Source organism: Labrus mixtus, chromosome 2, assembly GCF_963584025.1.
Source record: "Labrus mixtus chromosome 2, fLabMix1.1, whole genome shotgun sequence".
NCBI classification, from domain to species: Eukaryota; Metazoa; Chordata; class Actinopteri; order Labriformes; family Labridae; genus Labrus; species Labrus mixtus.
This window is the reverse complement of record NC_083613.1, coordinates 34,461,888-34,489,387: the sequence shown is the minus strand read 5'-3', so window position 1 is coordinate 34,489,387 and position 27,500 is coordinate 34,461,888. Positions and strand designations below refer to the sequence as shown.

Sequence of the window (27,500 nt, the reverse complement as noted above, 5' to 3'; positions counted from 1 at the left end):
GGTGCCCCGAATCAATAAAACTAAAAATAATTATCAATAAAAGAACTAAATTTGACTATATAAAACCACAACATAAATGGTGCCCCATGTGAGGCTCTCAATTAAACCAGCTTTATTGCACTGTTAATGCAAAGTAATCCGAATTTGTAATCCTAAAGAGATTTTTCTTGAATTTTATTCGGATACACCCAAACTGTGAAATACGATTGAGTGCTCAAATGAATACGCTACATATGATGGGACAAGACGGAAGAGTTAAGAAGGGACGCAATGGGACAAGAGACGAGATTAGACAGAAGAGTTGAGTAGGGACGAGACGGGACGTGAACAGGCAGAGATGAGATGGGACGAGAAGAGAAGAGGCGAGACAACAAGGCTAGAAGAGATGAGAAGATACAGGATGAGATGAAAGGGGACATCACAGGACATGACGGAACATGAAGGGGATTGGCAGGACATAACGGGATGAGACAGGAAGAGACGGGGTGACATTAGACATGTTATTATGTTGATTTTTTGATGAAGACAGTTAAACTTTTTTATTTTATTTTTTAAAATATATTAATCAGTTGTTCAAGTTCTCCTAAAATGTCTTAATTACCTGATCAGATGGGAGTCACTCTCACACTCAAAGAGCGTCACGATGACGGAGTTTAAACTGTGAGTTTTCTTACTGCTGAATGAGACATGAGACGATGTAGTTTCTACACAATGACAGAGATGAGCTGAGGTCCACTTCCGGAGGGACGGCGCTCGTTCATGTGAGTGAGGGGGCGTGGCTTTAGAGAGAGCACAGAGGGGAGGGGGTGGGTGCAGACGGAGCACTGAGTGAATGCTACTTTCAAAATCATGCTAGTTTTCAAAAATCACCAACCCTGCCTTTAAAGGTCCCATATTCTTCTTCTTCTGGTTTTATATGCTCTTTAGTGTCCTGTGCATGTTTAGTCACATCTATTTGCAAAAATTCAAAGTCCACGTAAACGCGGCTTCTCCTAAGTCCTCCTGTTAGCTGTAGCATTAGCTGCATGTAACGCTCGGTTCTAGCCCCCCTCGAAAAAAAATTGTCAGTGTGAGATCACTGATCTAAGCCCATTGGCTCGTTGTGGCCCAGCAGCTCATGTTGCACGTCCATTAACTTCTGTACCATGATATGCCGTAGCCTGCGGTAGCACAGTAGTGCTAAGGTGCTAATGTTTATGCTCCCCTCGGAGCCAAAGTGGCTGAGCAACTGACCAATTACGGCAGAGCCGACAGGCCGACCAATCAGATCAGACTTGGCACACCTGGGGACTCTGAACGTGGGCACTTCAGAGCCTTAGAGAGAGTCAGAAGAGAGCCGGTGCAGGGAGCGACAGAACATGAAAACAGACACTTTTTATAACTTTATCTATTGTGAACATACTTTAGTAGATACATAGATTAAATATAGGAACCCCATAAAGGGCAGAATATGACCTCTTTAATGCATGAATTAAATGTATCTTTACTTTTTCACACGTCATAAAAAGACACCAACAAATGAGACTGGAAGCATTTTTTACAACTTTCAAACTTTTTATTTCTCAGTTTTCCATGTATGAAGTTTCAGTGATGCAGCAGAGATGAAAACAGGAGTAAAAATCTAAGATCGAGTCCAACGAAAAACAAAACCGTCCCTTTGAAACCAACAGAAGACATTTCAGCACCGCCTGAAACTAAACCAGCAGGAAGCTCCCACAGAGAAAAAGAAGAGTAAATATTACAGAGCGAGTGACGGGTTACAGTGTTTCAGTGGAGTAATGATTCAGGTTTCAAATATTCATTGGCAACATCCACGTGCTTGAAATGTTCATGTTTTTATTTATCATCATTATTAACATGTAAACAACACGGTCTCACCCGATTTCATGAAATGAGCCAAAACTTTTGAAATGCAAAAAATTAAAGAGTAAATATGTTCAGATTACTAATCGTCACCATGAAACACATTTTCTAGAACATTATATCTGATAAGAACACGACCCTGACACCATTGCACGTCTTTAAAATATGAAACTAGCACAGCTAAAGAAACAACTCTCGTTAAGGGATATTCAAAGAAGCTATTTCATGAGTTCTAACTATTAAACATGCATATTTTATAGTATAAAAAGTCAAATATTCGACCTCACACAACATGATCTTGTCAGTGCTCACCAGTTAATACTATCACATACTCTTGCATGCACAGGATAGATTTGTTTGCATCTGCAAGACATTTCGCTCATTTCATTAAACGTTGAGACCAGCCTGGTAAACTCGAGCTTTGAGAGAAACAAAAAGAGCTTTCATAAAAAGCTGATCTACATGCAAACAGCGACAGGCAGAAGAAGAAGAAGAAAGAAATCAAAGAGATCAGATCACACACGTCATGCAAACACATCACAAGTCGTCCGTTTCAGGTAGAAAAGTCTTTTGCAGCGCGTCAGTAAAGAAGCCGCTCGGACACGACGCACGGCCGTTTTGGTTTTCCCTCCTCCTCCTCCGCAGCTTTGAAAAAAACATTTAAGCTTGTTCTCTCTTTCCCAACATTTCGGTACGTATCTTACAGGAGTTAAAAACACATGCAGCCTATCAAAAACTAAGAACGGAAACGAGTCTTTCCTGCCGAGAAACGAGTCGTGGCATGTTGTTCAACGATCGGGGGGCTTTGAGGGGACTTCAGACCAAAAGGGAGGACAAGTTTTTTAAGTCCGCTTCAAACAGCTGAGCTACTCGAGGCAGACCAGGTCCCGGTCTGATGACCTGTTAGCTAGGATCAGTACCAGGTCCCAGTCTGATGACCTGTTAGCTAGGATCAGTACCAGGTCCCAGTCTGATGACCTGTTAGCTAGGATCAGTACCAGGTCCCGGTCTGATGACCTGTTAGCTAGGATCAGTACCAGGTCCCGGTCTGATGACCTGTTCTCAGTCTGATGACCTGTTAGCTAGGATCAGGACCAGGTCTCGGTCTGATGACCTGTTAGCTAGGATCAGGACCAGGTCTCAGTCTGATGACCTGTTAGCTAGGATCAGTACCAGGTCCCAGTCTGATGACCTGTTAGCTAGGATCAGTACCAGGTCTCAGTCTGATGACCTGTTAGCTAGGATCAGTACCAGGTCCCAGTCTGATGACCTGTTAGCTAGGATCAGGACCAGGTCCTTCAATCATCTTTTTGGGGGTTTTAGACTCCTGGAGTCACTTTGGGTTCTCACCAATGTGTACATATATATATATTTTACAGTTGGACTCAAATATAACGACGCAGTAGCGATGAAAGAGATGAAGAAGTTAATCTACCGTTAATAAAAAGGAAAGCAGGCGGCGTGTACTTAAACGGGCTTCTCTGCAGTGACTCGGCGTGTTTAAAACCCGCCTTCACTTTTGGTCTGAACGAACCGTTTCAGTTTCTAATGTGTCATCAAGCGCTTTGTGACCTCTAAATAATGTTTACATCAACGTCCAAGTGTTCAATACAAATCGGACTCGGAGCTTAATGACACAGAAGTGCTGACGACGGGGAAAATGATCTTTCACTTCCTGCGTGTTTGTACGTCTGTCGTTTAAAAAAACATGCTGTGCACCGTCTAATCCTGACCAAAGATTCTCCAAACGTGACGTGAAAAACAAAGCTGATCTTCAAGTGTAAATAATGCAACACTCCAGTAAGATAAATGCATTCAATAATACGGTTACATCTCTAAAAGAAAGACACAGATTTCACCTGTAAGTCAACTGCATGTCAATAAATGTTGTGTTGGCACTTCATGCTCTGCTCATGAAATCAAGTAACGTCACGGCGAAAACACACTCGTCCACTAAAGGTTACTTTAAGATAGACTTCCTCTGATTCTCCAAACGAAAACTATGACACCAAAATAAATATAAAAAACCCACATACCTTGAAAAAACCAGTAAAACATACAGAACACACACGCACGCACACACACACTCAAGGACGCGCACAGACACACACACACTCCAGCTTTCCTCCACCAAACTGAGACCGTCGCTCTGCGTTAAAAAGCCGTCCGTCTGCTGTTTAAGTGCGACGTCGAGTCACTGAGAGTTCCTGTGCTGTAGGTAATACTTGGTGGGAGTTTGGCTTCAGAGGGGGGGGGGGGAGGAAGAGGGAGGGGGTGAGGGTGAGGACGGAGGGAGAGGGGGGGATTTTTCACAGAGAAATACTTCTGTTGAAAACAAACAGAGTGTTAAGCTGGACGACGTCTTCAAGCAGAACTTCAGTAAATGCAGCGAGAGCAGGAGGTTGTCACACGTCCACCACCATCTTTTTGTGAATGTCTAATCCACCCACCACCTGCAGGAAGAGACATCACACATCAGGTTCTCTTCACCACTTAAAAACACAGCAGCCTCCAGACACTCTCTGCACCGTTTCCCGGAGCCGAGTGCACCGACTGGGAGCACGCCGTTGTGTAACCTTACAAGCTGAAACTAACGACCAGCGTTAAGTTATACCCTGTGCACCTGTTTGTGTTACACGTGGGTGGCACTTTTACGCCTCTGATGGAGCAGGCCTAAGTTAGAAAATCAGACTAGTATTCTTTGTCACTTTTTTAGACTCAGCTGGTACACTCTGCTCCTGATCATCTGAGCTTTGACTGGAACTAAACATTGCAGACTTTGACCACAGGGGGCGCCAAAATCGACACAAAGCAAAGATCCTAACAGCTGCTTTAAATGAAACATTTTACTGGGATAGAAGTCTTTACGCTGTACTCACCGCACAGAACTCCTCGAAGGATATCCTGCCGTCTCCGTCTTTGTCTGCGTTGATGATGGTTTTGTCGACGATCTGTTGGAGCTGGGTGTCCTTCAGGTTGTTGCCCACCATCATCTTGAGGACCTGGAAGAGCTCCCCGTTGGAGATGTAGCCGTCTTTGTCCATGTCGTAGATCCTGAAGGCAACTGGAGGTCGCATGACCGAGACGACACAGAGAGAAAAACTTCAGCCTTTACTCGCTACGTTTACGATCAAAGACGTGTGAAAGAAGCAGATGTTTGTGTGAAACTTACAGCGCAACTTCTGCTCCTTATCACCTTTGACGCTGAACTGGGAGACGCCTTCAATAAACTCTGCAAAAAGGACAATAGCAACAAAAATTATGGGTTCGAAAAGCAGGTCAGAAAATACAAAGACAAATCATTCATGTGTTCAGATGGCGTTTTGTCGGGCAGAAGAGCATTGGCTGCGTGTCAGGAGCGTTTGGATCGAGCTCTAGTGGGCTGAGAACGAGCGTCTATAGCAGACCTGTTCCCACCAGGCGGTCTGGTTCGGTTCTGTTTGGTTTGTATTTATTGGTGTGTCAAAAGTTGGGAATGGTACCAAAATAACCGATCTGTACCGTCCTACTTTCTTGCTACCCTTCTGTCAGGAGGCCAAGCGTACCTATCCAACAGAGGAGAAGGGTGGAGCTAGACAACCTACAGTCCGTTGATTGGTCGAAAGAATCGCCACTTCCTGTGTGACAGCGGTAATAAAGGACAAACCATAGACTGTAAATTTGAATGTTTGAAGCCTGAGTGATGTCCCCATTCGGTTCCTGCAGGGGGCTTTAGAGTCCTATCGATGGCGGTCTCTGAGCTGGAAATGCACCATGTTTAAATACCCGACGGACGACCTCGGAAGTGATGACCTCTGCTTCTTGTCCTCGTCCGTTTACTGTGTCCTGTTCTAACTTTTGCGGTCGTGGTTTTTTAGCCGTTGTTTGGTTTCGTACGCTCAGTTCTTCTGCACTTTGTAAACCGTTCAAAGTGCTTTACAAATAAAGTTTTCATTTTCTAAATAGCATGAATATAAAAAATTATCGACTGCTCCCCCTCCCCCCATGGTTTTTGAAGCGACAGGAGATGTTTAGAATGAAATCATACAGCGTTTCACTTCCTGGTTTGAGCACGGTCCCGTTCACATCTCCCGCTGACTGTACTCGAGTACACAGGAATCGTGCCAGAGACCACCTCTTCAAGTGGACTTGGGCATGGTACCCGAGTACAGTACGTTTGTGTTCACACTGATCAAATGAACCGGTCAAGCGTACTCGGATCCAGGCCCGGGTCCTTAGTTTGAAACCCCCCTTAGAACGGATGTTGTTGTTTGTATCAGAAAACAAACATCAAGGTATGAAGCGAGGAAGACAAGAGATGTTTTTCTAACCTAGTAACTAAGGGGGGCGGGGCTTGACAAAGGGTCTCTAGCAGCAGAGAACGTGTTTCTAAGTGATTTCTCTTCTGGGCAGTGTGGCCCAGGTGTTAATAAAGTTCATGAGCACATCCCAATGTCGATGCTGAAACACTAAAGGTTGCAGCCCTGATAGGAAATCTACTTAAGACAGAACAAAATTCAAACAACATCTTCTATCCTGCAGGTGGTGCTTCGGGTTAAAGCTTCAAAAGTTTATACCACAGGGTTTAAAAGAGTGAGGGGGGTGGGGGGGTCTGTTTCATGTTGTATTTACCTTTGAAGTCCACTTCTCCGTTCCCGTCTGTGTCGAATATGTCGATGACTCGCTGCACGAGGGGATTCTGCTGGAGCTCCGGTAAGGACATAAACTCCTCCACGCTCAGGGACCCGGAGTTATCCAGGTCCAGTTTCTTAAATCTCTTTCCTAGCCTCTTGATCTCATCAGCATCAACTGAAAGAAAACAAAAAGAGAAAGAGACGGCGTTATTAAGAGACAAAGACCTGAAGTGACGGGCGAAGGGTGAAGACGCATGTTTGTAAAAGCAGCTGCCGACTGCCGTCCACCCCGTATCCTGTCTGTGGAGAATATGACCTCTTATAACGCCTCTAAAACTCACCTGGTTTCTTCTCTGTACTCGCCATGGTTTGTTCAGAGCTGCTGCTGCCGTGTGCTGCCTGCTGGACCTCCAGGTGCCGCGCTCTAAGCCCTAACAGCGGGTCATGTGACGACTCTTTCAACACTAATCACTCTGCTGAGCACCATGAATCAGCGACACGCGGTGCGGGTGAGAGCCGTATTGTGTTGTGCATGGAGATCATTTACTTCCTGTCCGAGGTGGGGCACCGGTAGCCAAGTGGTTAGCCCTTTAAACTTCACTGACTTCCAACTTCAGAACGAGAGGAAAAAATTGCAGAAGACAACAATTCAATAAGTTTATATTTGTCTGAAATGTCTTTGGTGTCTCTTTGACCGAGTTCTGCTGTACGTATGATAGTGTTGATAAAAAGTCAAAGAAATCTGTAAATATGTGATTGTGAAACAAAAACTTCTAAATAAACTCGTTGAAGACGAGGTCTGAGTAAGTACTGATTGACACGTATGACCCAGAACGTCCACCAGATATGTGTGCTTTGTGTGTCCGCTCCCTCATCCGTCAACACCCACAGGCTGAGTTCTCAGAGCGCAGCACGGAGCAGCACCGCTGGACAGCTGGAGTCACCAGACCAAGGAGTTCCCACAGTAATTACAGAATCAAGTACGGCAGCGTGAGATAATACAATGGATGAGGTATAAAACCGTTATAAACACATCAACAAACACACATAAGGTCATTGTTCTGAACTGTCAAAAAAGAGTGTTTTATTCTGAAAATAAACCGAATGTGTAAATGTTGATTCACCGTCTGACTCTGGAACAGATGGGTGACGTCACTCAGGCTCCGTCTATTAATATTTACGGCCTGTGTGTCAAACCAATGGTCACTTTCCAAGCATTATATACCATCATTATATATGCATTGCGGTTCAAAGATTTTTAAGAGCTGAAAGTGGCGTTTGACTCAGAGAGGAACGACCAGCGTGAACACAGAGCACAAATAAATTAGCTTTGGTACTAAAATACATGAAATAATTAATAATTTCATATTTTTAATATATATGTTTTGTGAAAACAAACTGAGTATAAGTCATCACTGATAATCGTGCCGTTATTTTCCATTATTATTGATCCTCAGAAGGAGTTACGCTGCATGTTTAAGTTGTGTGACAGTGATGACGTTGGCGGCCAGAGAGTGAGCCGAGACGTGTCCGAGATGTTTTTTATCGTGCTGAATGACTGCGCTATATAGTCCACTACATATAACTTCCTGTTTAGTGAGAAGGGAGGAAGGAATGAGTGTATGATTTCAGACACAACCTAACAGTCAGTTTCCTGTTTTCATCTTCTGATTTCTGCACCGTTTCTTCTTCAAGTTTTCAAAACTAGGAAGAAAATAAAGCTTTAGTTCTCTGTTTAGTAAGTTGATCCTTATTCTTTCAAAAATAAAATGAACACCTGCTATTTCAGTGTCTCTCTGAAGAACAGCTGTGTTTATAAATACAGAAAATAATTTAATCCTGAACATTTCCAGAAACCACACAGGCCTCGTGGTGTCAGACCACTCCTACAGGACTCTCCTGCTACACTGCTGCAGAAACAACAGGTCTCCATGTAGACCTGTGACTGCTGCTATGACACACAACGACCACTAGATGGAGCCCAAGACAAAGGAACAAAGAGAGAAGTTGCTGCACTTTTGCCAAACAAAGCACCAAACTCTGCTGTTGTTGAGGGGGATTCTTCGCAGACCACATCAGTGTCTAAAAGCAGGCGTTTCACAATAATCTTGTGTAACAGAGGGGAGGAAATGAGAGCGAACAAACAGAGAGCTGCAGTTAGAGGTGGAGCAACGCATGACAGAGGACAGCTTCAGCGTCACTCTGAAGAACTGAGACTGAAAGTTTGTCAGGGTGTCAGCCACGCAACGAGTCTGTTTAACTTGAAAAGCTAACAAACCGAGGTTGTCGGATCTTTCTCAACAACTCGGCAGATTCTCTGCAAACACTGGTGAGCAAAGCTGATAATATTTACAATCTGAACAACCAGGATTTACTTAAAAACTCCAGCTCTTCAAATGCAGAGAGTCCAGCTCTTTGTATGAGAAACTTACTAAAGTACATTTACGGCTGTTTGTCTTGTAGCATAAACAAACTTTAACTGCTTTAAACATTCTCAGTGTGTCCATTTTCAGGACTTTAGCAACTTGTGGCCGAGTCTGTGTGTTTTGGAGTCTGATTTCTCTCCTGCATTCCTGGTAATATAACTCCAAACTGATAGTTGCTGCAGCCACATTACATTCTGTTTCCTTTTGAATGTTTCAAAGTAAAAGCTTGACAACCGAGGACCAGTATTAGGCTTTTAATGTGAAGTATCAACAAGAATTGCAATGTGTTTGTCACTCGCTTTGTTGTCAGCGCTATTTTTAGATGAAATACTGGTCAATTGAGGACTGTTACAAGTCAGGTCATTACATGCTCACAATTATAAATCTATATTAGAACATGATCTGTATTTTTCTTTACATTTGTTGGAATGGAAACAGTAATTTTATATCCTATCTAAAATGATCTGCACAGATCCATGGCTAAGGGGGGACGCCCTTAGTTAGTCATACAATGACTACCAGCAGAAAAACAGTGATGTTTGGATGTATTTCAAAACAGCAAAGTCAATGAATACATGTGCTAGGTCAAGCTTGGTTACTTAAAGTTGTGTTATTATTATTAAACAACCACTGATAGTAGGATGATAAACCATTTATCAATAAAAAAAGGGTAAAACTGGGGAGACAATGACAAGAAATGTCTCATTATTTGATAACAATGTTTTAAAGGCTGTTGCGATTCCCACAGAAGGAAACAATAAGCAAACCTATCATGAAAATTGTGTCAGCTGATCTGCATAAAAATGTAGACTCTGTAAACACATGACCGGATGTTGATATGACAAGTTTTCTGGCTTCTGTTTGTAGTTTTGTAGTCCAAGTAGAATGGACCAATCGTGTATCGACAGGCAGTGCAATGCAAGGAAAACACCTTGTCCGAAGAGCAAAAGCAGACAGAACTAAACCTGCAGTAATGACATCCCAGCTATCTCTGAAACAGTGATATCTGCAGCTAGAAATTGACAAAGTTAAGACCTGTAATTGCAAGTAAATGACTAAAAACGTTGACATAATCCAGAGTGAAGCCTCTGTGTAACTTACTATTTACAGTTAAAATGAGACTTGCATGAAACAGATTAATGGGCGCTTCTCGAGTTGCTAAATGGACGGCAAACAATGCGGCGCATGGACAATGAAGTCACACTAAGCACTGGCTGCACTAGAATGCCTGAATAGTTGGCCGTTGTTCGCATATCGTTGTCAAGACGATAGCTGATGGGTTCTGATATAGAAAGCAGCGGAGGGCTTCAGCAAGCTGATGGCGTTTGTTGAGCCAGATAACGAGCTTTATAACAGAAAACAATGTTGTTCTTGGAGAAGATGATTCATGACAGAGACATCCATTGTTTTAGTTCAACTTAAAGAGGACTTTTGAAATGCATGTTTAACATGTTAGCCCGACTGAAATTGTACAGAGTCAAATTTCTGGAAGCCGGACTAACAAACCTAGATAAAGTAGAAGGTTATGGATTTACTCTCGCATGTATACGCCTCAATTGGACACAAACTGGCCTAGGCATGCTCCACTGTTCCTGCACTGGGCTTTGACCAAGAGGTCGTAGAATAGCAGGTGCGTTGTTGTCTGCCTTTGGATTTCATCATAAGCTAGAGGAATAGCGTGCATCAGATTTGTACCAAAGGCAAGGTATAGTTGCCATGCCTCTTGCTTCAACAAATGATTAAAGTTGTGTAGCCGTTATCAGCAGACACGTTTACAACCTCTCTTCCTGCAGGACTCAGGACTGTGGATTAACATTATTTTACCAAGGAACGAAGGAACTGATCAATGACTTAAGTCTCCCTCTCAGACAGGATGTTATGAACTTTTACAACACCTGGAATAAACAACCGAGCGGAAACAGAACACTCTGCTATCTACGAATTGACCCCAAAGACATGAACTGTGACCGAAACCAGTCTCTGCAAAGTCGTAAAATTGACCATCTGTTGAAGGACTACTGAAGAACTGAATTAAACCACAGCTTTCAATTCTGCATCAAATGAACATTTATGTCTTTCTTCATCTAGATAATTGTAATTGTCACATTGAATGTATTATAATCATCTTTTTAAACTCAATCTGATCTTCAGAACAGGAATAAGAGTTATATTATGTTTAATAGGTATTCGATGTGGAGCTCTATTGCCATCTAGTGTTAGAATATCCATGAATACGTAACCTTCATAATTATACATTTAGACGTGTTATAAAGCTTACTTTGATATTAGCTATAGAAGGTGTTATTTAAAGACACCAACTTCTTTTCTACTTTATTAATATGTCTTATTAAGAATGTTGACTGTATAACATGTTTTTGTTCACCTACAGGATGGGATTAACTGAGGATGTTCCCAGATGGTGTGATTTTCATCTCAACATGAATCTGATAGAAATGTTTGTTTAAATATATGACGTGAACCTACATCAACGTGGATCTGATAGAAATAATATCAAAATGAATGTATGGTGACGTATATATGTTTAGATTCTTATTCTTAATCTTATTGAGTAAACTCGATTTAGTTTAAACAATTGTCCTCCAGTCAGAATGGGAGTCACCCGTGGGTGGCACCCCTCTTCTCCTGCAGACCCCCCTCCTCCCATCCAGGTGATAAGAGTTCACACTGAGCTCAGATCTTTGGGTTCTTTTTAGTTTTGGTTTGTTGAAGTTTAGAGCTTCAGCTCTTGCTCTCTTCGGACTTCGGTCCGAATCCCTTCTTTTAAGTTTGTGCCGTAGAGACGAGTCTCTGCCGAACTTTATTTTTCACGCACAATTTTTGGAACATCAATTCTTTCTGGCTCAAGCAAGGTTTTTGAACTTTCTTTTCCAAAGTCTTTGCTCTTCAATTTTGAACGCCAATTCCTTAGTTTGGATTCATCAAGATGGCCATCCGGTTAATCTGAATTGGAAATCGACGCATCAAAAGACTCTTTAATATTTTTTTTCCTGTTGGATCCTCTTGGAGCTTCTAAGACGACGACTGAAGGGGCACCACATCTGCCCCTTCTTAAAGGGGCAGATGTGGTGCCCCTTCTTAAATCCGAGGTTAAATAAAGATCTTAATAATTTAATTACGCTACAGTTGTATTTTGAATGAAATGTTTAACTTTTCCTTTTTCATCCTACAGGTGTAGATATGGCTGCTGCAAACTCTCTGCTATCTGAGGATCAGTTTCTCTGCGCCATCTGTCTGGATGTGTTCAATGATCCTGTCACCACATCATGTGGACACAACTTCTGCAAAAACTGCATCACTGAACACTGGAACACCAGCGACCAGTACAAGTGTCCAATGTGTAAGAAGGTTTTTAACACAAGACCTGAGCTGCACGTCAACACTTTGCTCTCTGGGATGGTTGGATACATCAGACAGTCAGCTCAACTAAAAGCCAGCAGCAGCAGCTCAGAGCTACAAGAGTCCAAACCAGGAGAAGTTCTCTGTGAAGCCTGCACTGGAACCAAACAGAAGGCCCTGAAGTCCTGCTTAGACTGTCTGGTCTCCTACTGTGAGACTCACCTGGAGCCTCATCTGACAGCTTCACGTCTGAAAAGACACCAGCTGATCGACCCTGTGGAGAACCTGGAGGACAGGATGTGTACGAAGCACGATAAACCTCTGGAGCTGTTCTGTAAGACCGATCAGACCTGTGTCTGCATGCTCTGCTCTGTTTTAGACCACCAGACACACAAGCTTGTTCCTCTGAAAGAAGAATATGAAGAAAAGAAGGCAGAGCTGGAGGAGACAGAGACTGAAATTCAGCAGATGATCCAGAAAAGACAACTGAAGATTCAAGAGATCAAACACTCAGTGGACCTCAGTAAGGACGATGCAGACAGAGAGATGGCAGAAGGTGTTCGAGTCTTCACCGCTCTGACAGAGTCCGTCGAGAGCAGTCAAGCAATATTTATCAACACACTCAAAAAGAACCTGAAAAAAACTGAAAAAAGGTCAGCAGCTTTCATCAAAGAGCTGGAGCAGGAAATCTGTGAGCTGATGAAGAGGAGCACTGAGATTGAGCAGCTCTCACGCTCCGAAGACCACCTCCATCTAATCCAGAGAGTCCAGTGCCTCAACATCAATAACTCACCACCTAACACTCAACAGAAACGGAGGATGGACATTACAGTCTTTCCATCTTCATATGAATTGACTCTTGCGAGAGCTTTAGGTCAGCTGCAGGAGACTCTCAGTGAAGAGATGAAGAAATTGATTCAAGTTGAGCTGATGAGAGTCCAGCAGTATGCTGTGGATGTAACTCTTGATCCTGATACAGCACATCCTAAACTCATCCTGTCTGAAGATGGGAAACAAGTTCATCATGGTGATGCTAAAAAGAATCTTAAAGAAAAATTGGAAAGATTTTCTGACTGCATTTGTGTTTTAGGAAAGCAGAGTTTCTCTTCAGGCAGATTTTACTTTGAGGTTCAGGTTAAAGGAAAGACTGAGTGGGATTTAGGAGTGGTCAGAGAGTCCATCAACAGGAAGGGACCAATCACACTGAGTCCTGACGAGGGTTACTGGTCTATATGGTTGAGAAATGGAAATGAATATGAAGCTCTTGATGACCAGCGTGTTAATCTCTCTCTGAAGTGTCGTCCTGAGAAGGTGGGGGTGTTTGTGGATTATGAGGAGGGTCTGGTCTCCTTTTATGACGTGGACTCTGCAGCTCTGATGTACTGCTATACAGACTGCTCCTTCACTGAGAAACTCTTACCTTACTTCTGTCCCTGTGTTAATGATGGAGGTAAAAACTCTGCACCTCTGATCCTTGTCAAAAACACTGACTAGAGGCCTAAATTCCTGTACTGAATTGTGGGTTTCGCGCAAAAATATTTACTCTTGCAAGTGTAGCATTTATAATACGGGATACTCCCGCACATAGGGCTGCGAGATTCTGGCCAAAATGATAATCACTATTATTTTTCTATTGTTAAATGTAAATCACCTATTGTCAAGGCTGGACTGAGGACAAAAAACCTGCCCTGACGTTTTTGGCCCTCACCAGTACCTAACAAAACATGACACCGCAGCAGCATCTCATCTAACAGCATGTCCTAACAGCACGCGAGCATTAGATATTGCGTTGCATCGCGCATGATCACACGATCGCTGTCCACACTGCATCTGTTAAATATAAAATACTTGCTCTGTGAATTTCAGCTTCCCTTAGCAAACATTATGACATGTGGTGCTTTTATTTTGAAGGTGGACAAACAGAGAGGGTGCTTTTATTTTGAAGGTGGACAAACAGAAGTGTGGTGCTATTATTTTGAAGGTGGACAAACAGAAGAGTGGTGCTTTTATTTTGAAGGTGGAAAAAACAGAAGTGTGGTGCTTTGTATTGACGAGCTCAAATCACAACACAGATGCTCGTCAATGAACGGCTCGCAGTGAGGCGAAAAAAGTTTTTCTCTTTTGTTGACTCGGTTCAAAGGTCAACATTTCAATCCAGGATGAGGATATTATTAATGCACCATTATCTCCACTTTGTAAAACAAGCTAACAAGCTCTGCTGAGTGAGGAGAGAGAGTGTCACTGCCTGCTAGAGCCTCCTCCTTACTCGTTCTTTGTCCATCAACCGAGCGATAGAGAGGCACAGCGCTGCATCGCTGTACCAGGTCAATGAGACATGCAACATTTCATTATTGCATGACTTTTAATTAAATGAAGAAAGGTGATTCATGACGGGACATTGAACTTCTTATTGCCTGTGTAGGGACAAACTGGAACAATGCACCATTGGCTGACGAATCTGAAGGCCCTGTCCTTGTGCAAGACACTGAACCCCAAATGACTCCCCAGTGGCTTGGTTAATAACACGTCCATTTACCATTTATTATTAAAAACAGTTTTGCAAATTGCTGGTCTGAGAAAAAAGAAGGGTGGGGAGTCATGGCACGGAGCATCTGGAGCTCACATAAATATCCCTGAAGTCCGACAGTTGATTTGGGAAATGCAGCACAGTCAGGTCAGCCAGCCAGAATGAATTCGGCTTACTCGTGTCTCCACAAGTTCAAAGTGGTTAACCCCAACACCTCTCTAAATACACACTGGTGAGGTTTGTTGAGAGCTGCTGGTGGGACTTCTAACTATCGCTAAGTCAAGACCCTTTTGTGAACCAACTGGGTCACAAAAATAAGGTCTAGTCTTGCTCACAGATTTTGAAAACCAAACATTCGGTATCAGTTTTCCACACCACAACGTTAAAGAGAGCCCCCCCCCCCCCCCCATGCTATTGAGCAATTAGGTCCAGAATTTAAAGTCATTATTTTCTTATTAAGCAGCAAGTTTTTCTCTCAGGAGGTGGAAGAGGGGGGGCGAGAGCAAGACAACCAGCTAATTAAAAATGGGATATTACTTTGACTAAAAATAAACGAGGTTTTCCCAGCAGCCCTGACGCTGACCTTTGAAGAGCGATGAGGCATTTTTAGCTGAAGAGTGTTGGGAGTCTGCATCAGAGAGCCTCAGAGGCCCACGGAGAGAAGGTGCAGCATGTGGTGATGTTTGCATCCACCAAGGGCCAATCATTACGCTGCAAACTCAGCGTGAACACGTCTGAATATTCCCCTGATGATCCCTACCCATCAGTGCACGGTAGTATTGTAGTACTCAGGATCGGTCTTGAGAACACTTTGAATGTCTCAGTCTCGACTCGGAATTGAAAGCATCTTTACCCGGTCTTGTCTCAATCTCAGAATTGGCGGACTCCGGATTTTAAATCAAAACTGGTCGAGACCACCTTTGCTTTCTTCCGTCCTCGCCCTGCCTCTGCCTTGGTCCTGGTCTTGTCTCGGTCTTGCCCTGCCTTGATCTTGTCTTGGTCTCGATCCCTAAATGTCTTGGTCTTGACTCGGTCTAAGAGCTCTCTCTGGTCTCGGGTATGGCAGGCGGTCGGGAATGACAAACAAATAAATATTTAAGTGTGGAAAATGCTGATGTGGTGTTGGTCTTCCATCGTGAGTGCATCTCAGAATAATAAAGCACTGAAGACGCAGAGTGGGTTTTCTGGCACAACTTCACCAACTACCAAGGTGCGTGAAGAGGTCAAAAATCCCCAGCAACACTTGTAGTATGAATAACAAAATAGACCGACACGTTTCGGCTTTTGGCCTTCATCAGGCCTGATGAAAAAACAAACACTTGAGCGTTGGTTTTTCAAGTCATCTCGTCTGACAGGGATAGTGTCCTGCTGTGAGGTGCATGTGTGAACCACCAGATCAGGAGGATATCTGGAGCAGTCCTCATGAAAATATCTAGATATTTTCCAGGAGTGGTTTAATCTATGCCTAATTTTCCCCCTGATAGATAATTGTTTAATGAAAGTCATGAACTACAAACATGTAAGAAGGACATATATAAACAAGGAAAGCAGCAGTTGTTAATACCTTCAGTCATTAACACTGTGTCTTCGGATGCAAAGAGAAAAAGTGAGATTGATGGATACTTACAGTGCGAGCACATGTCCAGGGCATAACTGGCTTCATTTCCCTGAAACGAGAGAAAGATTGACATTAAAAACGGTGATCCAGATTTAGATTTTTTTTTTTTTGAAGGAAAATCAAAGAGGTTTTGTAGAAGAGAACAGAGCAGGGCTGTGGTCTCCTGTGTCTCTCAAATTTATACAAGATGTTTTTTTTATAAATGTGATGAGACGCCTGAGTCTGTCAGGATATTAAAATAACTCTTGAAAGAAACCCTGTTCCCATTAGAAGTCTGTTTAGATGTGATAACAGAAGATGAAGTGAACTTGTCCGTGTCTCATTCTTGGCTAATCGTTGGCGTTTCTTCATTATGCATGAGCGACAGAATGATCTGGACTCTGAAAAGGAGGTCAACGTGCCGCCTTGATTTGCCTCGTCCCATCTCTGGAGGACTTACAGAAATTGAACCGGGCTGCTCGAACGAGGCCGCAGCTTTCCTCCTCGGCTGGTAACGAGGGCCACATTAACTCTCGAGAGCCATTAACGGGTAATATGTGAGATTCAAAATGCCTTACAGAATGTAAAACACAGAAAGTCGATGTCTTTCTAACACCGCTGAGTTCATGATTCCTCTGACTGACTAAAAACTAACTGTTGAAACTAACTTCAGAAAGAGCTTGCTTTTTTTAATGTTGTAAGTCATGCTTGTTTGTACCATTTTTGTACAGGGGAGGCTCAAAGAGAACAACGAAGGTAAAATAAAATTTGTATTCATTAAATGCAGTTTTTAAATTCCACCACCAGGGGGCTCTCAATCAAAACATTAACAAAAGATGACATTGAGGCGTGCGGAGAATCTCTCTACCAACTCCCAGCCTACACCACCAATGACAACAAACCCAGAGTTGACAGTAGTCATGACGACCGGGTGAAACCGACCTGAGGAAGAGAATATGTTTACCGACGAGCTGATGTATCCGAGTATAATTTACATGACATTTTTATCACATACTGCAACAGTACGGCAGCTTTCAGCAGCAGCTCACGCTACCTTATGCAGCGGCCTCTGACGTAACATTCGGTGGTCACTTGGCAATGATAAACATTTTGTGCCTGTCATGGTGGTCCGGTTCCAACTTTAAAATGAATGATTTCTCTCAGGTTTCGATAACTGTTGGAAATATCTGAGGTTATGTAAGGTAATGCGGCTCCTTTCCTGCATGTCAGTCCCCTCTAACTCTCCCTGGTTTCCTATTCTATCCACTGTCCTGGCAAATAAAGGCCAAAAATAAATCTGAAAATTCAGCAAGAAATTATTTTGAAAAACCCACTTGTACAGTGTTTCTGAACATATATCTGTGTAACCTGAGAGTCTACTGACCCACAACATGTGAAATAAATCCATCCAGTCCTTTGTTTGTGGTCTGCATAAGTCTTACAACACAGAGAAAAATGCTCTGTTTCTAATGTGCTCTCCTTGTGATGTCACAGTGGGATTCTGGTAAAATAAAAAACCCTCACCTCCCCTGGTATCTCCACCCATGGACTCCACCCCCAGCCTAGAATAAAACTTTTGAGCCGGTCCGCCATTTTTATTGTCTCTACAGAGGAGTGATGTCTATGGGGAAACTCAGGGGGGGGGGGGGGGGGGGTCATTGTATTTAAAGAGACACACACACCAAAACGGAGCGTTCTGAGAGAGCTGGTTTATACAGGGTCACAAACCTCCTCTGGTGCTTGATTCATGTTATATTTTGACCAAAGCACAGATGTTTCATTTAGACCACAGGGGGACTGTTTGAAAAGGTGGAGAAGGGTACAAGATGTCCTCTTCGATATAATAATCGTGTAATAACCATTGTGCATCACCAACATCATGTTTTCTCTTCAGGTTTCAGTTTCCTGTTTCTGTGTTGGTGGAAATAAGCATTACAGCAAGTAAGCGGGGAAAAATAACTCCTCTGTAGTGCTTCGATTCAGGGTCTGTAGCTGTTTTATTTCTGCCTCACTTGTACTGCAGCCTCTACACCCTCTCCGCCTCCGTCTGTGCGCTCAGTGGATGGTTTGCTACCGATATCCATCATCTACCAGCCAGTATGAAACTCATGCTGGAAAAACAACATGAATCTGATCCAGAGTGCTTTGCTTAATTACACAAATGCATTAAAGCCATTATATGTTGGTAGCTTCTTTTTTTATATGAGGAGTGACCCTGCAGTTTTGAGCCGGACAACAAAGCAAGGTGCCATTATTAGTGTTGAAGCACCTAAGATAATATGAGGGGTTGTTTATTCTGGGTTAAGTTTGATCCTGTCAATCATGCACAAGCTGCCGGTGACAGCATCATCTTAGAAACTGTTAAAGCCTGTTAACAGCCTGTTAAAATATATTTAAATATCATACACTTAGACTAAAACACATCCAGCAGTCAGTCCAGATCCCACCTTGGCAAGATAAGTTTGTGATTTAAATCTTCAGTCGGGAAGACCCTGATTTGACTTGAATCTGTCTGGGGAATGTCTTTGTGTTGGCGTGCAAATGGACGCTACAAGCCGAATAAACGGTATACACTAGTAGTTATTTCACCAACAGAGGGCGCTATATGGATTATAGCAAGCATTATCACCCTCCAGAGTGTCGAGTGTTGATGCTCAGGGTTGGAAATTAGCACCCGCTACCCCCCAAATATGGCTGTTTTTTTTGTTGCAGTGACTTGTATATATATGCAGTGATTTTTGCATATCAGTCGAGCCCCAGCTCAGTGTACAGGTACAATCACATGATAGATCACCGTGTAGAAACGCCAAACAGCCATGTTTTTGCACTCATTAAGATGTCATCTGAACAGATTTTCTCAATGTCGACATCGGTCCCAAAGATCCCATGTAGGTCGGGCCCAACACAGGAATTCTGCGAGTTTGTGCAACGATTCATTTATAGCCATATAGTTGGAAATACATCAAAAATACCTCAGTAAACCAGGAGACTAGCTCTGATACTTTGAATAACTTGATTTCTAAAGAATGGACCACAGAGCAACAACTGGAATGTTTGACATTACACGTGGTCTCAGGCCTCCGACCATCTTGTCATATGTGCTCTAAAATGTTTTTGTTATGGCCTCGTCTCCTCTGAAACATGACATCAGCATTTCTAAACGAGTGCACCATCTTCGGGAAGCAGCTTTTCAGGATGAAACGCAGCAGCTCAGTGTGTGTGTGTGTGTGTGTGTGTGTAGGCCCTGAGAGGAGAGAAAAAGATGTTTTCCAAATTCGGCCGGCTCAGTGTGGGCGTTTTCTTGCTCATGTCCACACAATCCTGGATCCATCACTCCAATTTTAACCCACATTAAGATTTTAACTCTTAACCGTTCACCAGCAGTATAACGCCCGCTGTCAAAGCCCCTGATTACAGCATCCTAACTCATCAAATACAGTATGCCACTGTCCTATTTCCCCGCATTGATACACAGCAACTGTCCAAAAATAGCAGTAATTACATCACATTAGCTTCCTGGTTCAGCACATCCCAGCTACTGTACCCTGACTACTACACCATGTTTAGTCTTATGAGTCTGATGATCTCGTTCTGTATGACCGAAACATTTATCAAACAACCAAGACTCGCATGAAAACATTTGATGAAGATATTTTGCTGAGGATTAAGAGATAATAGATTTCGAGTGGCTGAAGGCGTCTTGTGGGTCAGTTTTCGGTTACTAGGGATCGAACTATGTAGAAAAGAAGTGATGGTACCAAAACGTTGCCTACCAATATGTGCATTTTATGGATGCATCATGCAGAGATTCTCAATATAATATTTAACCATTCATTCCAGTATGCCACCCAAGGTGGTGAATTGTGATATTTTCAGTTTGGGTTCAACGAGCTTCCATGCGCTGAATGACTCGTCGAATTGGCTTCTGTTTGCGTGTGCCTGTGAGTCCACACGCTGGAATGAGGAAACCCCTTCCCCCGAGTTAATATCCAATCACTGTGCGCTAAATGTGGGGGAAGCTGACAACACTGGTATGTCAGATTTCACACATTACTTTAACATGGCGAGAGGTGAGGAGAGGCAGCAGTATGAGGAAGCGCCGCCGTCTATCAAATCAGCGGTGCGGGGACGTTTAAGCGTCGAGTATAAAGACAAGGAAGAGAAATCGGTAAACAAAAAATTGACAGTCTGACATCATTGTTTTACACATGTCGCCTACTCAACTGGAAACACTTACAGAGTTTGGCTAAAGCCGGCCGTACACTGAACAATTTGAGGCCAATTTTTTGCGTCGGGCCACTGATTGTGAAGTCGGGCTGAATTTCACAGCGTTCATCCGAGCGTTAGTTGGGTTCACTGTTTGAACAAATGCTCCAGCGCAGAGAAGTTGAGCAGAGCCATGAGCTGATTCCCCGACACAGGGGCTCCCCCCCACCCCCTGATTTTACCTGCACAAACAGACAGACAGTATCTGAATCACCGTGGCAACAGCAGGCATGCCCTTTTGATCTGTCTTCCCCCACCTATCATGAAAGAAACTATGGCTGGAAAATCTGTAGACCTCCAGCTGACATGGAATATATGATTTAGCTGCTAGTTAGCTTGTGTTTATTTGTGATGCAGTGTGTGTGTGTGTGTGAGAGAGAGAGAGAGAGAGAGAGAGAGATATTTTACTCGTACAGTGAGAGCTCTCAGGTCGTCCCGAACAATCGGGTCGTACAGTTTGAGCTTTGGTAGTGTTTCGTAAATGATTCAGTCGTACAGTATGAGCTGACGTTGTACCACGACTTTTCTACAATCTCACTCCCAATTTCTACACACTACATGCACGCCACATTCCGTCATCTACACCACAGTTCCCTGCCATTCTAGTCCAAGATTGTGTTTCCACATCGAGCACCGCGGTCCGCCACTACACTCTGCTCCGTTTCAAATAAGCTGCAGCGTCAAGCTGGACAGAATAAAACGACCTGGACAGGAATTCAGAGGAAACTCACAGAGCATCCGGTTAATTTTAAAAATAAAACAAAATATACGGATTCAAGGTCGAATATTTTCACCACTTTATCAACATTACGTTTAAAACAGGCCCCGAATTAACAACAAATCAAGCAGAGAAAAACAAAGCAACATGTTGTTTGCACGTTCCCGCGGGATCTTGTAGTTCTACTGTGATGTGTGTCCTGCTGCTCATGGCTGCACATGCGTTCCAGAAACGGAGCCAGTGGGGCAGGGCGCACGCTGTCCGATGGTAGCAAAACGGTGGCGCTGACGAACCGCAGCGGAGCATGTGCAAATTGGGAGTCAGAGTAGGGCTGGGAGATATGGACCAAAACTCATATCTCAATATTTTTTGGCTGAATGGCGATACTCGATATGTCTTTCATTAACAGTCAGTTGCACAAGTTCACCATGTACATGACAATGAACTACCTGATTGTGAAATTAGTTAATTTTCAAAATAAACACAGTTGTGTGCTTTGTTATCCATTTTGTTTTTTGAGTTTGGCTCAGAGAGAGAGAGAGGAGGAGCAGGGTGAAGAGGGAGAGACAGTGAGAAACTGGCAGCTCTACAGAAGATTTGTATAACGATATTTTAATACAACATGAACTATATTGATATTAACAATATTGTCTTACCTAATATCTTGTTTGAAAATATATCGATATATCTTAAAAACTAGATATAAGTCAGAGTGTACGCCAGGCCTAAGTTTACGGCTACAGACTAAAGCAGGCTGTAACGGACGAGGTGAGCGCAAACTAAGAAAGGACAAAGCAGTGTTTGAAATTAAGTCAAAACTCCACAGAATGGAAAATACCAAAACAACACATCAGCAGCCACAGGCAAGCAGAATCGTACCGAAAACAGAAGTACGTATTGAACGGTGGGCTGACTGTATAGATGCATCCCGAGGTTAAAGTATGGATAATGTTGACAACCTTACAGCACGTCTTCTTCTGGAGTGAGAAGTTGAGCCATAATTGGATGAAAGGTCAGAGCTTAAGAGGAGCAAGGGATTGGTAGCTTTGTTGATCTGTGGTGACACACACACACACACACACACACACACACACACACACACACACACACACACACACACACACACACACACACACACACACACACACACACACACACACACTGCGCTCCAAGTGCAGACAGTGCACGGACACGTATGCAAGTTACGTGTTCAACAAGCCAACGACTACCTGCACCGGCGTGGCCTCAGCCAAGTGATGCATCGGCAAAACAAACATGGCAGCAGCAATGACTGTCACACAGGTTTTGGCGAGCCTGAGGCCACTGATCAACAGGTCAAAGTGTTGTCGCTTCCCCTTTTAGCCACCTGCTCCACTTGCGTGTCACATGACCAGAGCGTAATCACAGTCTTTGCAGGTTAGAAAATGTTGTTTTATCACATATAATCCTAAATGTAATTAATTGTTTTTTCAGTCTGTGGGGAACAGGATAAAGGACGCTGGTGCAGGTACCAGGTCTGCCGGGTGGTCACATCTTCTTTGGGTCCTGCGTCTGTTAGTGACGTTCCACAATATGGTCGACTGTATGTTATGATGCTGTAGCACGATGTGATTGGCTGTTTGTCGGAGAGTTTACAGTTGTAGTTTACGCTGGTCTTTGGACGGAGAATTTCATGAATTTCATGAGGAGACATCGATCTCTCTCTCTGACGTTCAGCCAATCACAGTGTGCTACATCATCATACAAACGCAGGAGAAGGACACCAAGCTGATCTGACCACACTTTAGGGCTGCGCTCAAAAAAAACTGATACGGTAATATATCGCCATGTGCTCCAGAATCGACATGGCTTCAAAGCTGTGATTTAAAGACAGTTGACAGTTGAACTGTGACGTGCAGTTAGCAATAACACCATATCCATCGCTCTGGGATTAAGATATTTAAATGTATTTCTAGGATCTCTGAGGACCTGAAATGAAGTGTTTTAATTTGTAGGATCATTAATACACTTCTGCTGTTCTTCTCAAACAATCAAGAACTGTTGCAGTGAATTCTGTGCAGGACACGGTCATTACCCAAAATCAATCACAATTTGTATCGTATCACGGCCTCTGTATCACAACCCCACGATGTACTTATCGTGGGGTTGTGGGAAATACCCAGCCCTACCACACGAGCACATCAGGTACCTACACCGGATTCCCAGCACGTACAGAGGAGCAAGTCAGGCGCCTGCACAGATAAGATGCTAAATCAAAAACTGAGATTCTAGTATTTATCATGTCTTCAGGGATATGAAGAACCAGGTTTCTGTGTGCAGGTAAACACCACGTCCTGAATATGCTCAAAACCAGGATACAGTTAAAAAAAGATGAAATACATAAATGAGCCATGTGAGATAAAAAAGGTGATTCTGAACTCCTCTTTTGATCAAACTCCTACACAGCATCGTGGCTTTTGGTTTAATGATGTCGCTGTGTGGCCTGTGATAGCTCTTAGCTCCACCTAGCTCTTATTTTTAGATCAAACGGCTCAATAACATCGCTTTACTTTGAAGGGATTTAAAAACGAGGACCGTCTGAAAGTAGGGCAGTTATAAAAACCTCGAAAGGTACTCTGAAAAACCTTGTCAGCGGCAGGTGACAGTTTGATTCAACAACACCGACGCAGACCTCCGACGGACATCGAGCATTTCTAACATTAGACAATGCAACACTTCCGGTCAATACTTTCAAAATAAAACGGTCAAAAGCAGGCAAACACTGGCTTATCAGGTATGTGTTGCATCAAACTTAAAGCCATCTTTTAGACACTCATACAGATTCTGTTCATGGAATAAGATCCTAAAACCTGCACTTAAAGCTCGACACTGTGACCTGACCCAGATAAAGATGGAGAAAAAAACCTGGATTGCACCTTGTTCAGGTACCCTTTTTAAAAAGAAAACTGAGACAGGCTCGTTCATGTAAAACAAAAAAACGTTAAGTGATCAGAATTTAGTCAGCAATTCGAGCTCTAACCAGCTTCAGAAAGCACAAGGCTTTTCTGCTTTTCTTCATATTTTAGATTCAGGTTTGTCTGGTTTCTTGCCAAGAGGAATAAGACTTGTGTGTATTAGTGCAAAAAAAGAGCGAGAGGCAGCAGCACTCCTGCTGTCAAGGGACTTATAAAAAGCAATATACATACAAAGCACACAATATTTACGATGATGAGATGTTAACATTTAGATTGCGTCCGCAAACTAAGGTTGTCAAAATGTGCGATAAGTCAATGCCACGTGTATTAAGACAATATAATCTGTTTTTTCGATGATCCATGATATGGAAAAGTGCCAACGCTTTAAAAAGACTTCAGATCTTGAGTGATACTTTAAAACCAAACTGTGAGAGAGAGAGAGAGTGAGCAATGCACCAAGCGTTCAGATACCATCGAGCGTTAAAACCTCAGAGATTGACTCGTTAAAAATAACGTAAAACTTTCAATAAAAGCTCATCCCATTTATACTAGCCTGGTGTTGATGCTCGTTAGGACAAATAAAAGCAGCTCTTAATTTAAAGTGCATTCAGTGTTGATTAGTTTACGGATCAGAAATATATTCACAAAGGTGGCTCCCTCTCTCTCCCACAGAGCAGCAGGTTGGTTTGGACAGGCTGCCTTACAAAGTAAAATCAAATCAGTGATTTGTAATCCATTAAATGTTCTTCCTGGTGTAAACTTAAAGTTTTATAGTCTTTCTCGTCTTTGCTGTGCGTTCAGTTTTGTTTGAAAATCCTGAAAGGTCCGTCTCGTTCTGACGCCTGTCCCAAATAAAGGCAGGGTCATTACAGAGACTGAGGGGAATAAAAGCCCGGGCTGGTAATTGAAGTTTTCCGTTAAGTGGTAATGAGACGTATTGAAAATTGTTGCTCTTTGTCCGTGATTTTCACTCTAAAAAAATATGTCTTCAACAGTAAAAATCTGGCAGATCTCACCATTAAAAATACAGGTCAGCTTTATCTACGATTACGGTGAAAGGATATCAGTACTGTTGATTTCACCAACTAACTAGATAGATAGATAGACAAATACTTTATTCATTCCCTGGGGGAAATTCAGGACTGTCCCTTAGCTCACAAAACAGAAAAAATAAAATAAAAAAATAAATTAATTTGAAACTATCAACACGAGTAATCATGTGAATTGATTATTATTATTATTACAACCACAAGTATCAAAACCTTGCTTATTTACAAAATATACAACGTTATTGGTTTTGTTAAAGTGTTAACGTGCTTTTATTTTGTAGTATTCTTACGTCACTTACGCTGTTCGTTGCTGCGCACTTGACGCACCTACAGCTAGCATGTTAGCAAAGCGTTAATACTATCCTCTGAAGCTAGCTGTAAGGCTTATTCTGCCATTTCACACATCTGTATTACTGCAGGTGTTGATGTGTAACGATATACGCGTCGTAAAAAGCATGAATACCGTAATAATAAACAAACTGCCTCAAACGTTACGTGTTGTTTTTTACGTTAGCGCTGTGCTAACGGTGGCTAGCAGCGCTAGCAGGTTAGCATGAAGCTAACAGTGCAGTCGAAGGAGAAGCTGTTTTTTTTTTTGTTTTTTTTCACAAAATGAGGTTTGACATTATATTGAAAGTGAAAATTACCATTTTGCCGCCGCGGGGTCTTCAGCTGCCGGGAGAGAAACGTAAGGGTCCGTTAACGGGCCGACACGGTGAGATAACGGCGACGTTAAAACGGTCAGAAAGCGACCACCGGCTGTCTGACTTTACGGTTTGTGACAGCAGCGGGGGAGAGACTCACTGCAGAGAGAGAGAGAGAGAGAGAGAGAGCCGCAGAGGGGGGAGAGAGAGAGAGAGAGCCGCAGAGGGGGGAGAGAGAGAGAGCGAGAGAGAGAAAGAGAGAGAGGGTAAAGAGAGAGACAGAGAAAGAGAGAGACAGAGAGAGAGAGCGAGAAAGAGAGAGAGAGAGAGAAAGAGAGAGAGAGGTGCAAACCGAAGCTCGTCTATTGACAGGAGGACTCACTCCCAACCATACGCGGGGCCTTTTGATTGTGCCATGATGTATAGATTGATTTTCACATTCATGGATGTCCCACTCAAACTATTTTCATCCTAAACCCATAGACTGTAGCATAAACCTTACAAATTGAGAACAGGTATTCACTTGTATTATTATTATGTTAATTTCCCCGTGAATATAGGATGGTCACAGAATGTCCCCAATGCAAACTAAAGCCCCATTTCCACTAAGCAGTCCAGTTCAGTTTCGGTTCTGCTCGGTACGCATTTATTGGCATTTCCAATGCTACCCTTCTGTTGGGACTCCAAGAGTAACGAAGGCGGAGCTAGACACACTGCAGTCCAATAATAGGTCAAAAGAACCGGTTAAATGTATTGCCGGGCCACACTGTGTCGCGCTGCTATGATGTCACTCTATATCTCTTAGGCCCCGCTTACCAAGTATACGGTTGGCTGTGGAAACCCAAGCAAGATCAGGGTTTACTGTTCCAAACTGTACCAGACTGTACTGAACCAAAGCGGACCACTTGGTGGAACATGGCTATATAACTTGCACAGGGTGAATTTTATATTTATTGGGCTCACTGCAGTGGAATGAATGCACAAAGAAGATGATTATTAGCGTCCAACAAAAACAAAAAACATTTCAAAAATTGCAAATAAATGTGTTTAACCACAGGCAAAGAGTGAGATTGTTAAACACATTTGTAGACAACAGATCAAAGACATAATAATGCGTGGATCTGTTGTGGTGGTTTTTTATTATTACAGCAGAGTAACACATCGTCTTTAACACAAACCATCTTTGCAGAAGGATAGTGCAGCACAAACAGGTTTTCTCTCCATCTCGGAGGCTCGTCGCTGCTGAGGGGAGGCTTCAAAGATCACCAATAAAAACAAACCTCCATCACCATGTTTGCAGTGCGGTACGAGCCCGTTTCCTGCTTTACTACGTGCAAAAAAGAACCCCTCTGTTTCAGCCTTATAAACCCCGTAGGATATCCATCAGACAGCGTGCTTATATGCAAACATGTTTAATGCGTGGACATTTGAATCTGCGAAGGATAAACAAATAAATATTTAAACAGGATCTCTCACTTTAAGTGTT

At 42.9% G+C, this 27,500-nt stretch overlaps 2 protein-coding genes and 1 long non-coding RNA gene across 3 annotated transcripts; 2 read left to right on the top strand and 1 right to left on the bottom strand.

Annotated features, from left to right (window-relative positions):
• Nucleotides 1-1,533: 1,533 nt before the first annotated feature.
• Nucleotides 1,534-26,200, bottom strand: ppp3r1b (protein phosphatase 3 (formerly 2B), regulatory s1ubunit B, alpha isoform, b). The gene is made up of 6 exons (XM_061062980.1): nucleotides 26,018-26,200; nucleotides 16,414-16,453; nucleotides 6,475-6,651; nucleotides 5,036-5,095; nucleotides 4,743-4,927; nucleotides 1,534-4,316 (listed from the first exon to the last, which is right to left on the bottom strand). Exons 1-6 carry the CDS (start codon nucleotides 26,018-26,020, stop codon nucleotides 4,269-4,271), a joined length of 513 nt encoding a protein of 170 aa, XP_060918963.1. The 5' UTR covers nucleotides 26,021-26,200; the 3' UTR covers nucleotides 1,534-4,268.
• Nucleotides 6,867-7,272, top strand: LOC132993261 (uncharacterized). The gene is made up of 2 exons (XR_009676438.1): nucleotides 6,867-6,994; nucleotides 7,036-7,272. It is a non-coding gene; the product is annotated as an uncharacterized LOC132993261 (long non-coding RNA).
• On the top strand, nucleotides 8,553-14,581 carry LOC132993242 (zinc-binding protein A33-like). The gene is made up of 3 exons (XM_061062968.1): nucleotides 8,553-8,805; nucleotides 12,093-14,170; nucleotides 14,241-14,581. Exon 2 carries the CDS (start codon nucleotides 12,101-12,103, stop codon nucleotides 13,751-13,753), a length of 1,653 nt encoding a protein of 550 aa, XP_060918951.1. The 5' UTR covers nucleotides 8,553-8,805; nucleotides 12,093-12,100; the 3' UTR covers nucleotides 13,754-14,170; nucleotides 14,241-14,581.
• Nucleotides 26,201-27,500: the final 1,300 nt, after the last annotated feature.

Coding starts and splice junctions, on each gene's coding strand:
- LOC132993242 (XM_061062968.1), top strand. CDS start 12,101: ATGGCTGCTGCAAACTCTCTGCTATCTGAGGATCAGTTTCTCTGCGCC.
- ppp3r1b (XM_061062980.1), bottom strand. Junction 6,652..16,413: donor CCTGGACATGTGCTCGCACT/GTAAGTATCCAT, acceptor GTTTTCTTTCAG/TTGATGCTGATGAGATCAAG. Junction 4,928..5,035: donor TAAGGAGCAGAAGTTGCGCT/GTAAGTTTCACA, acceptor TGCGACCTCCAG/TTGCCTTCAGGATCTACGAC.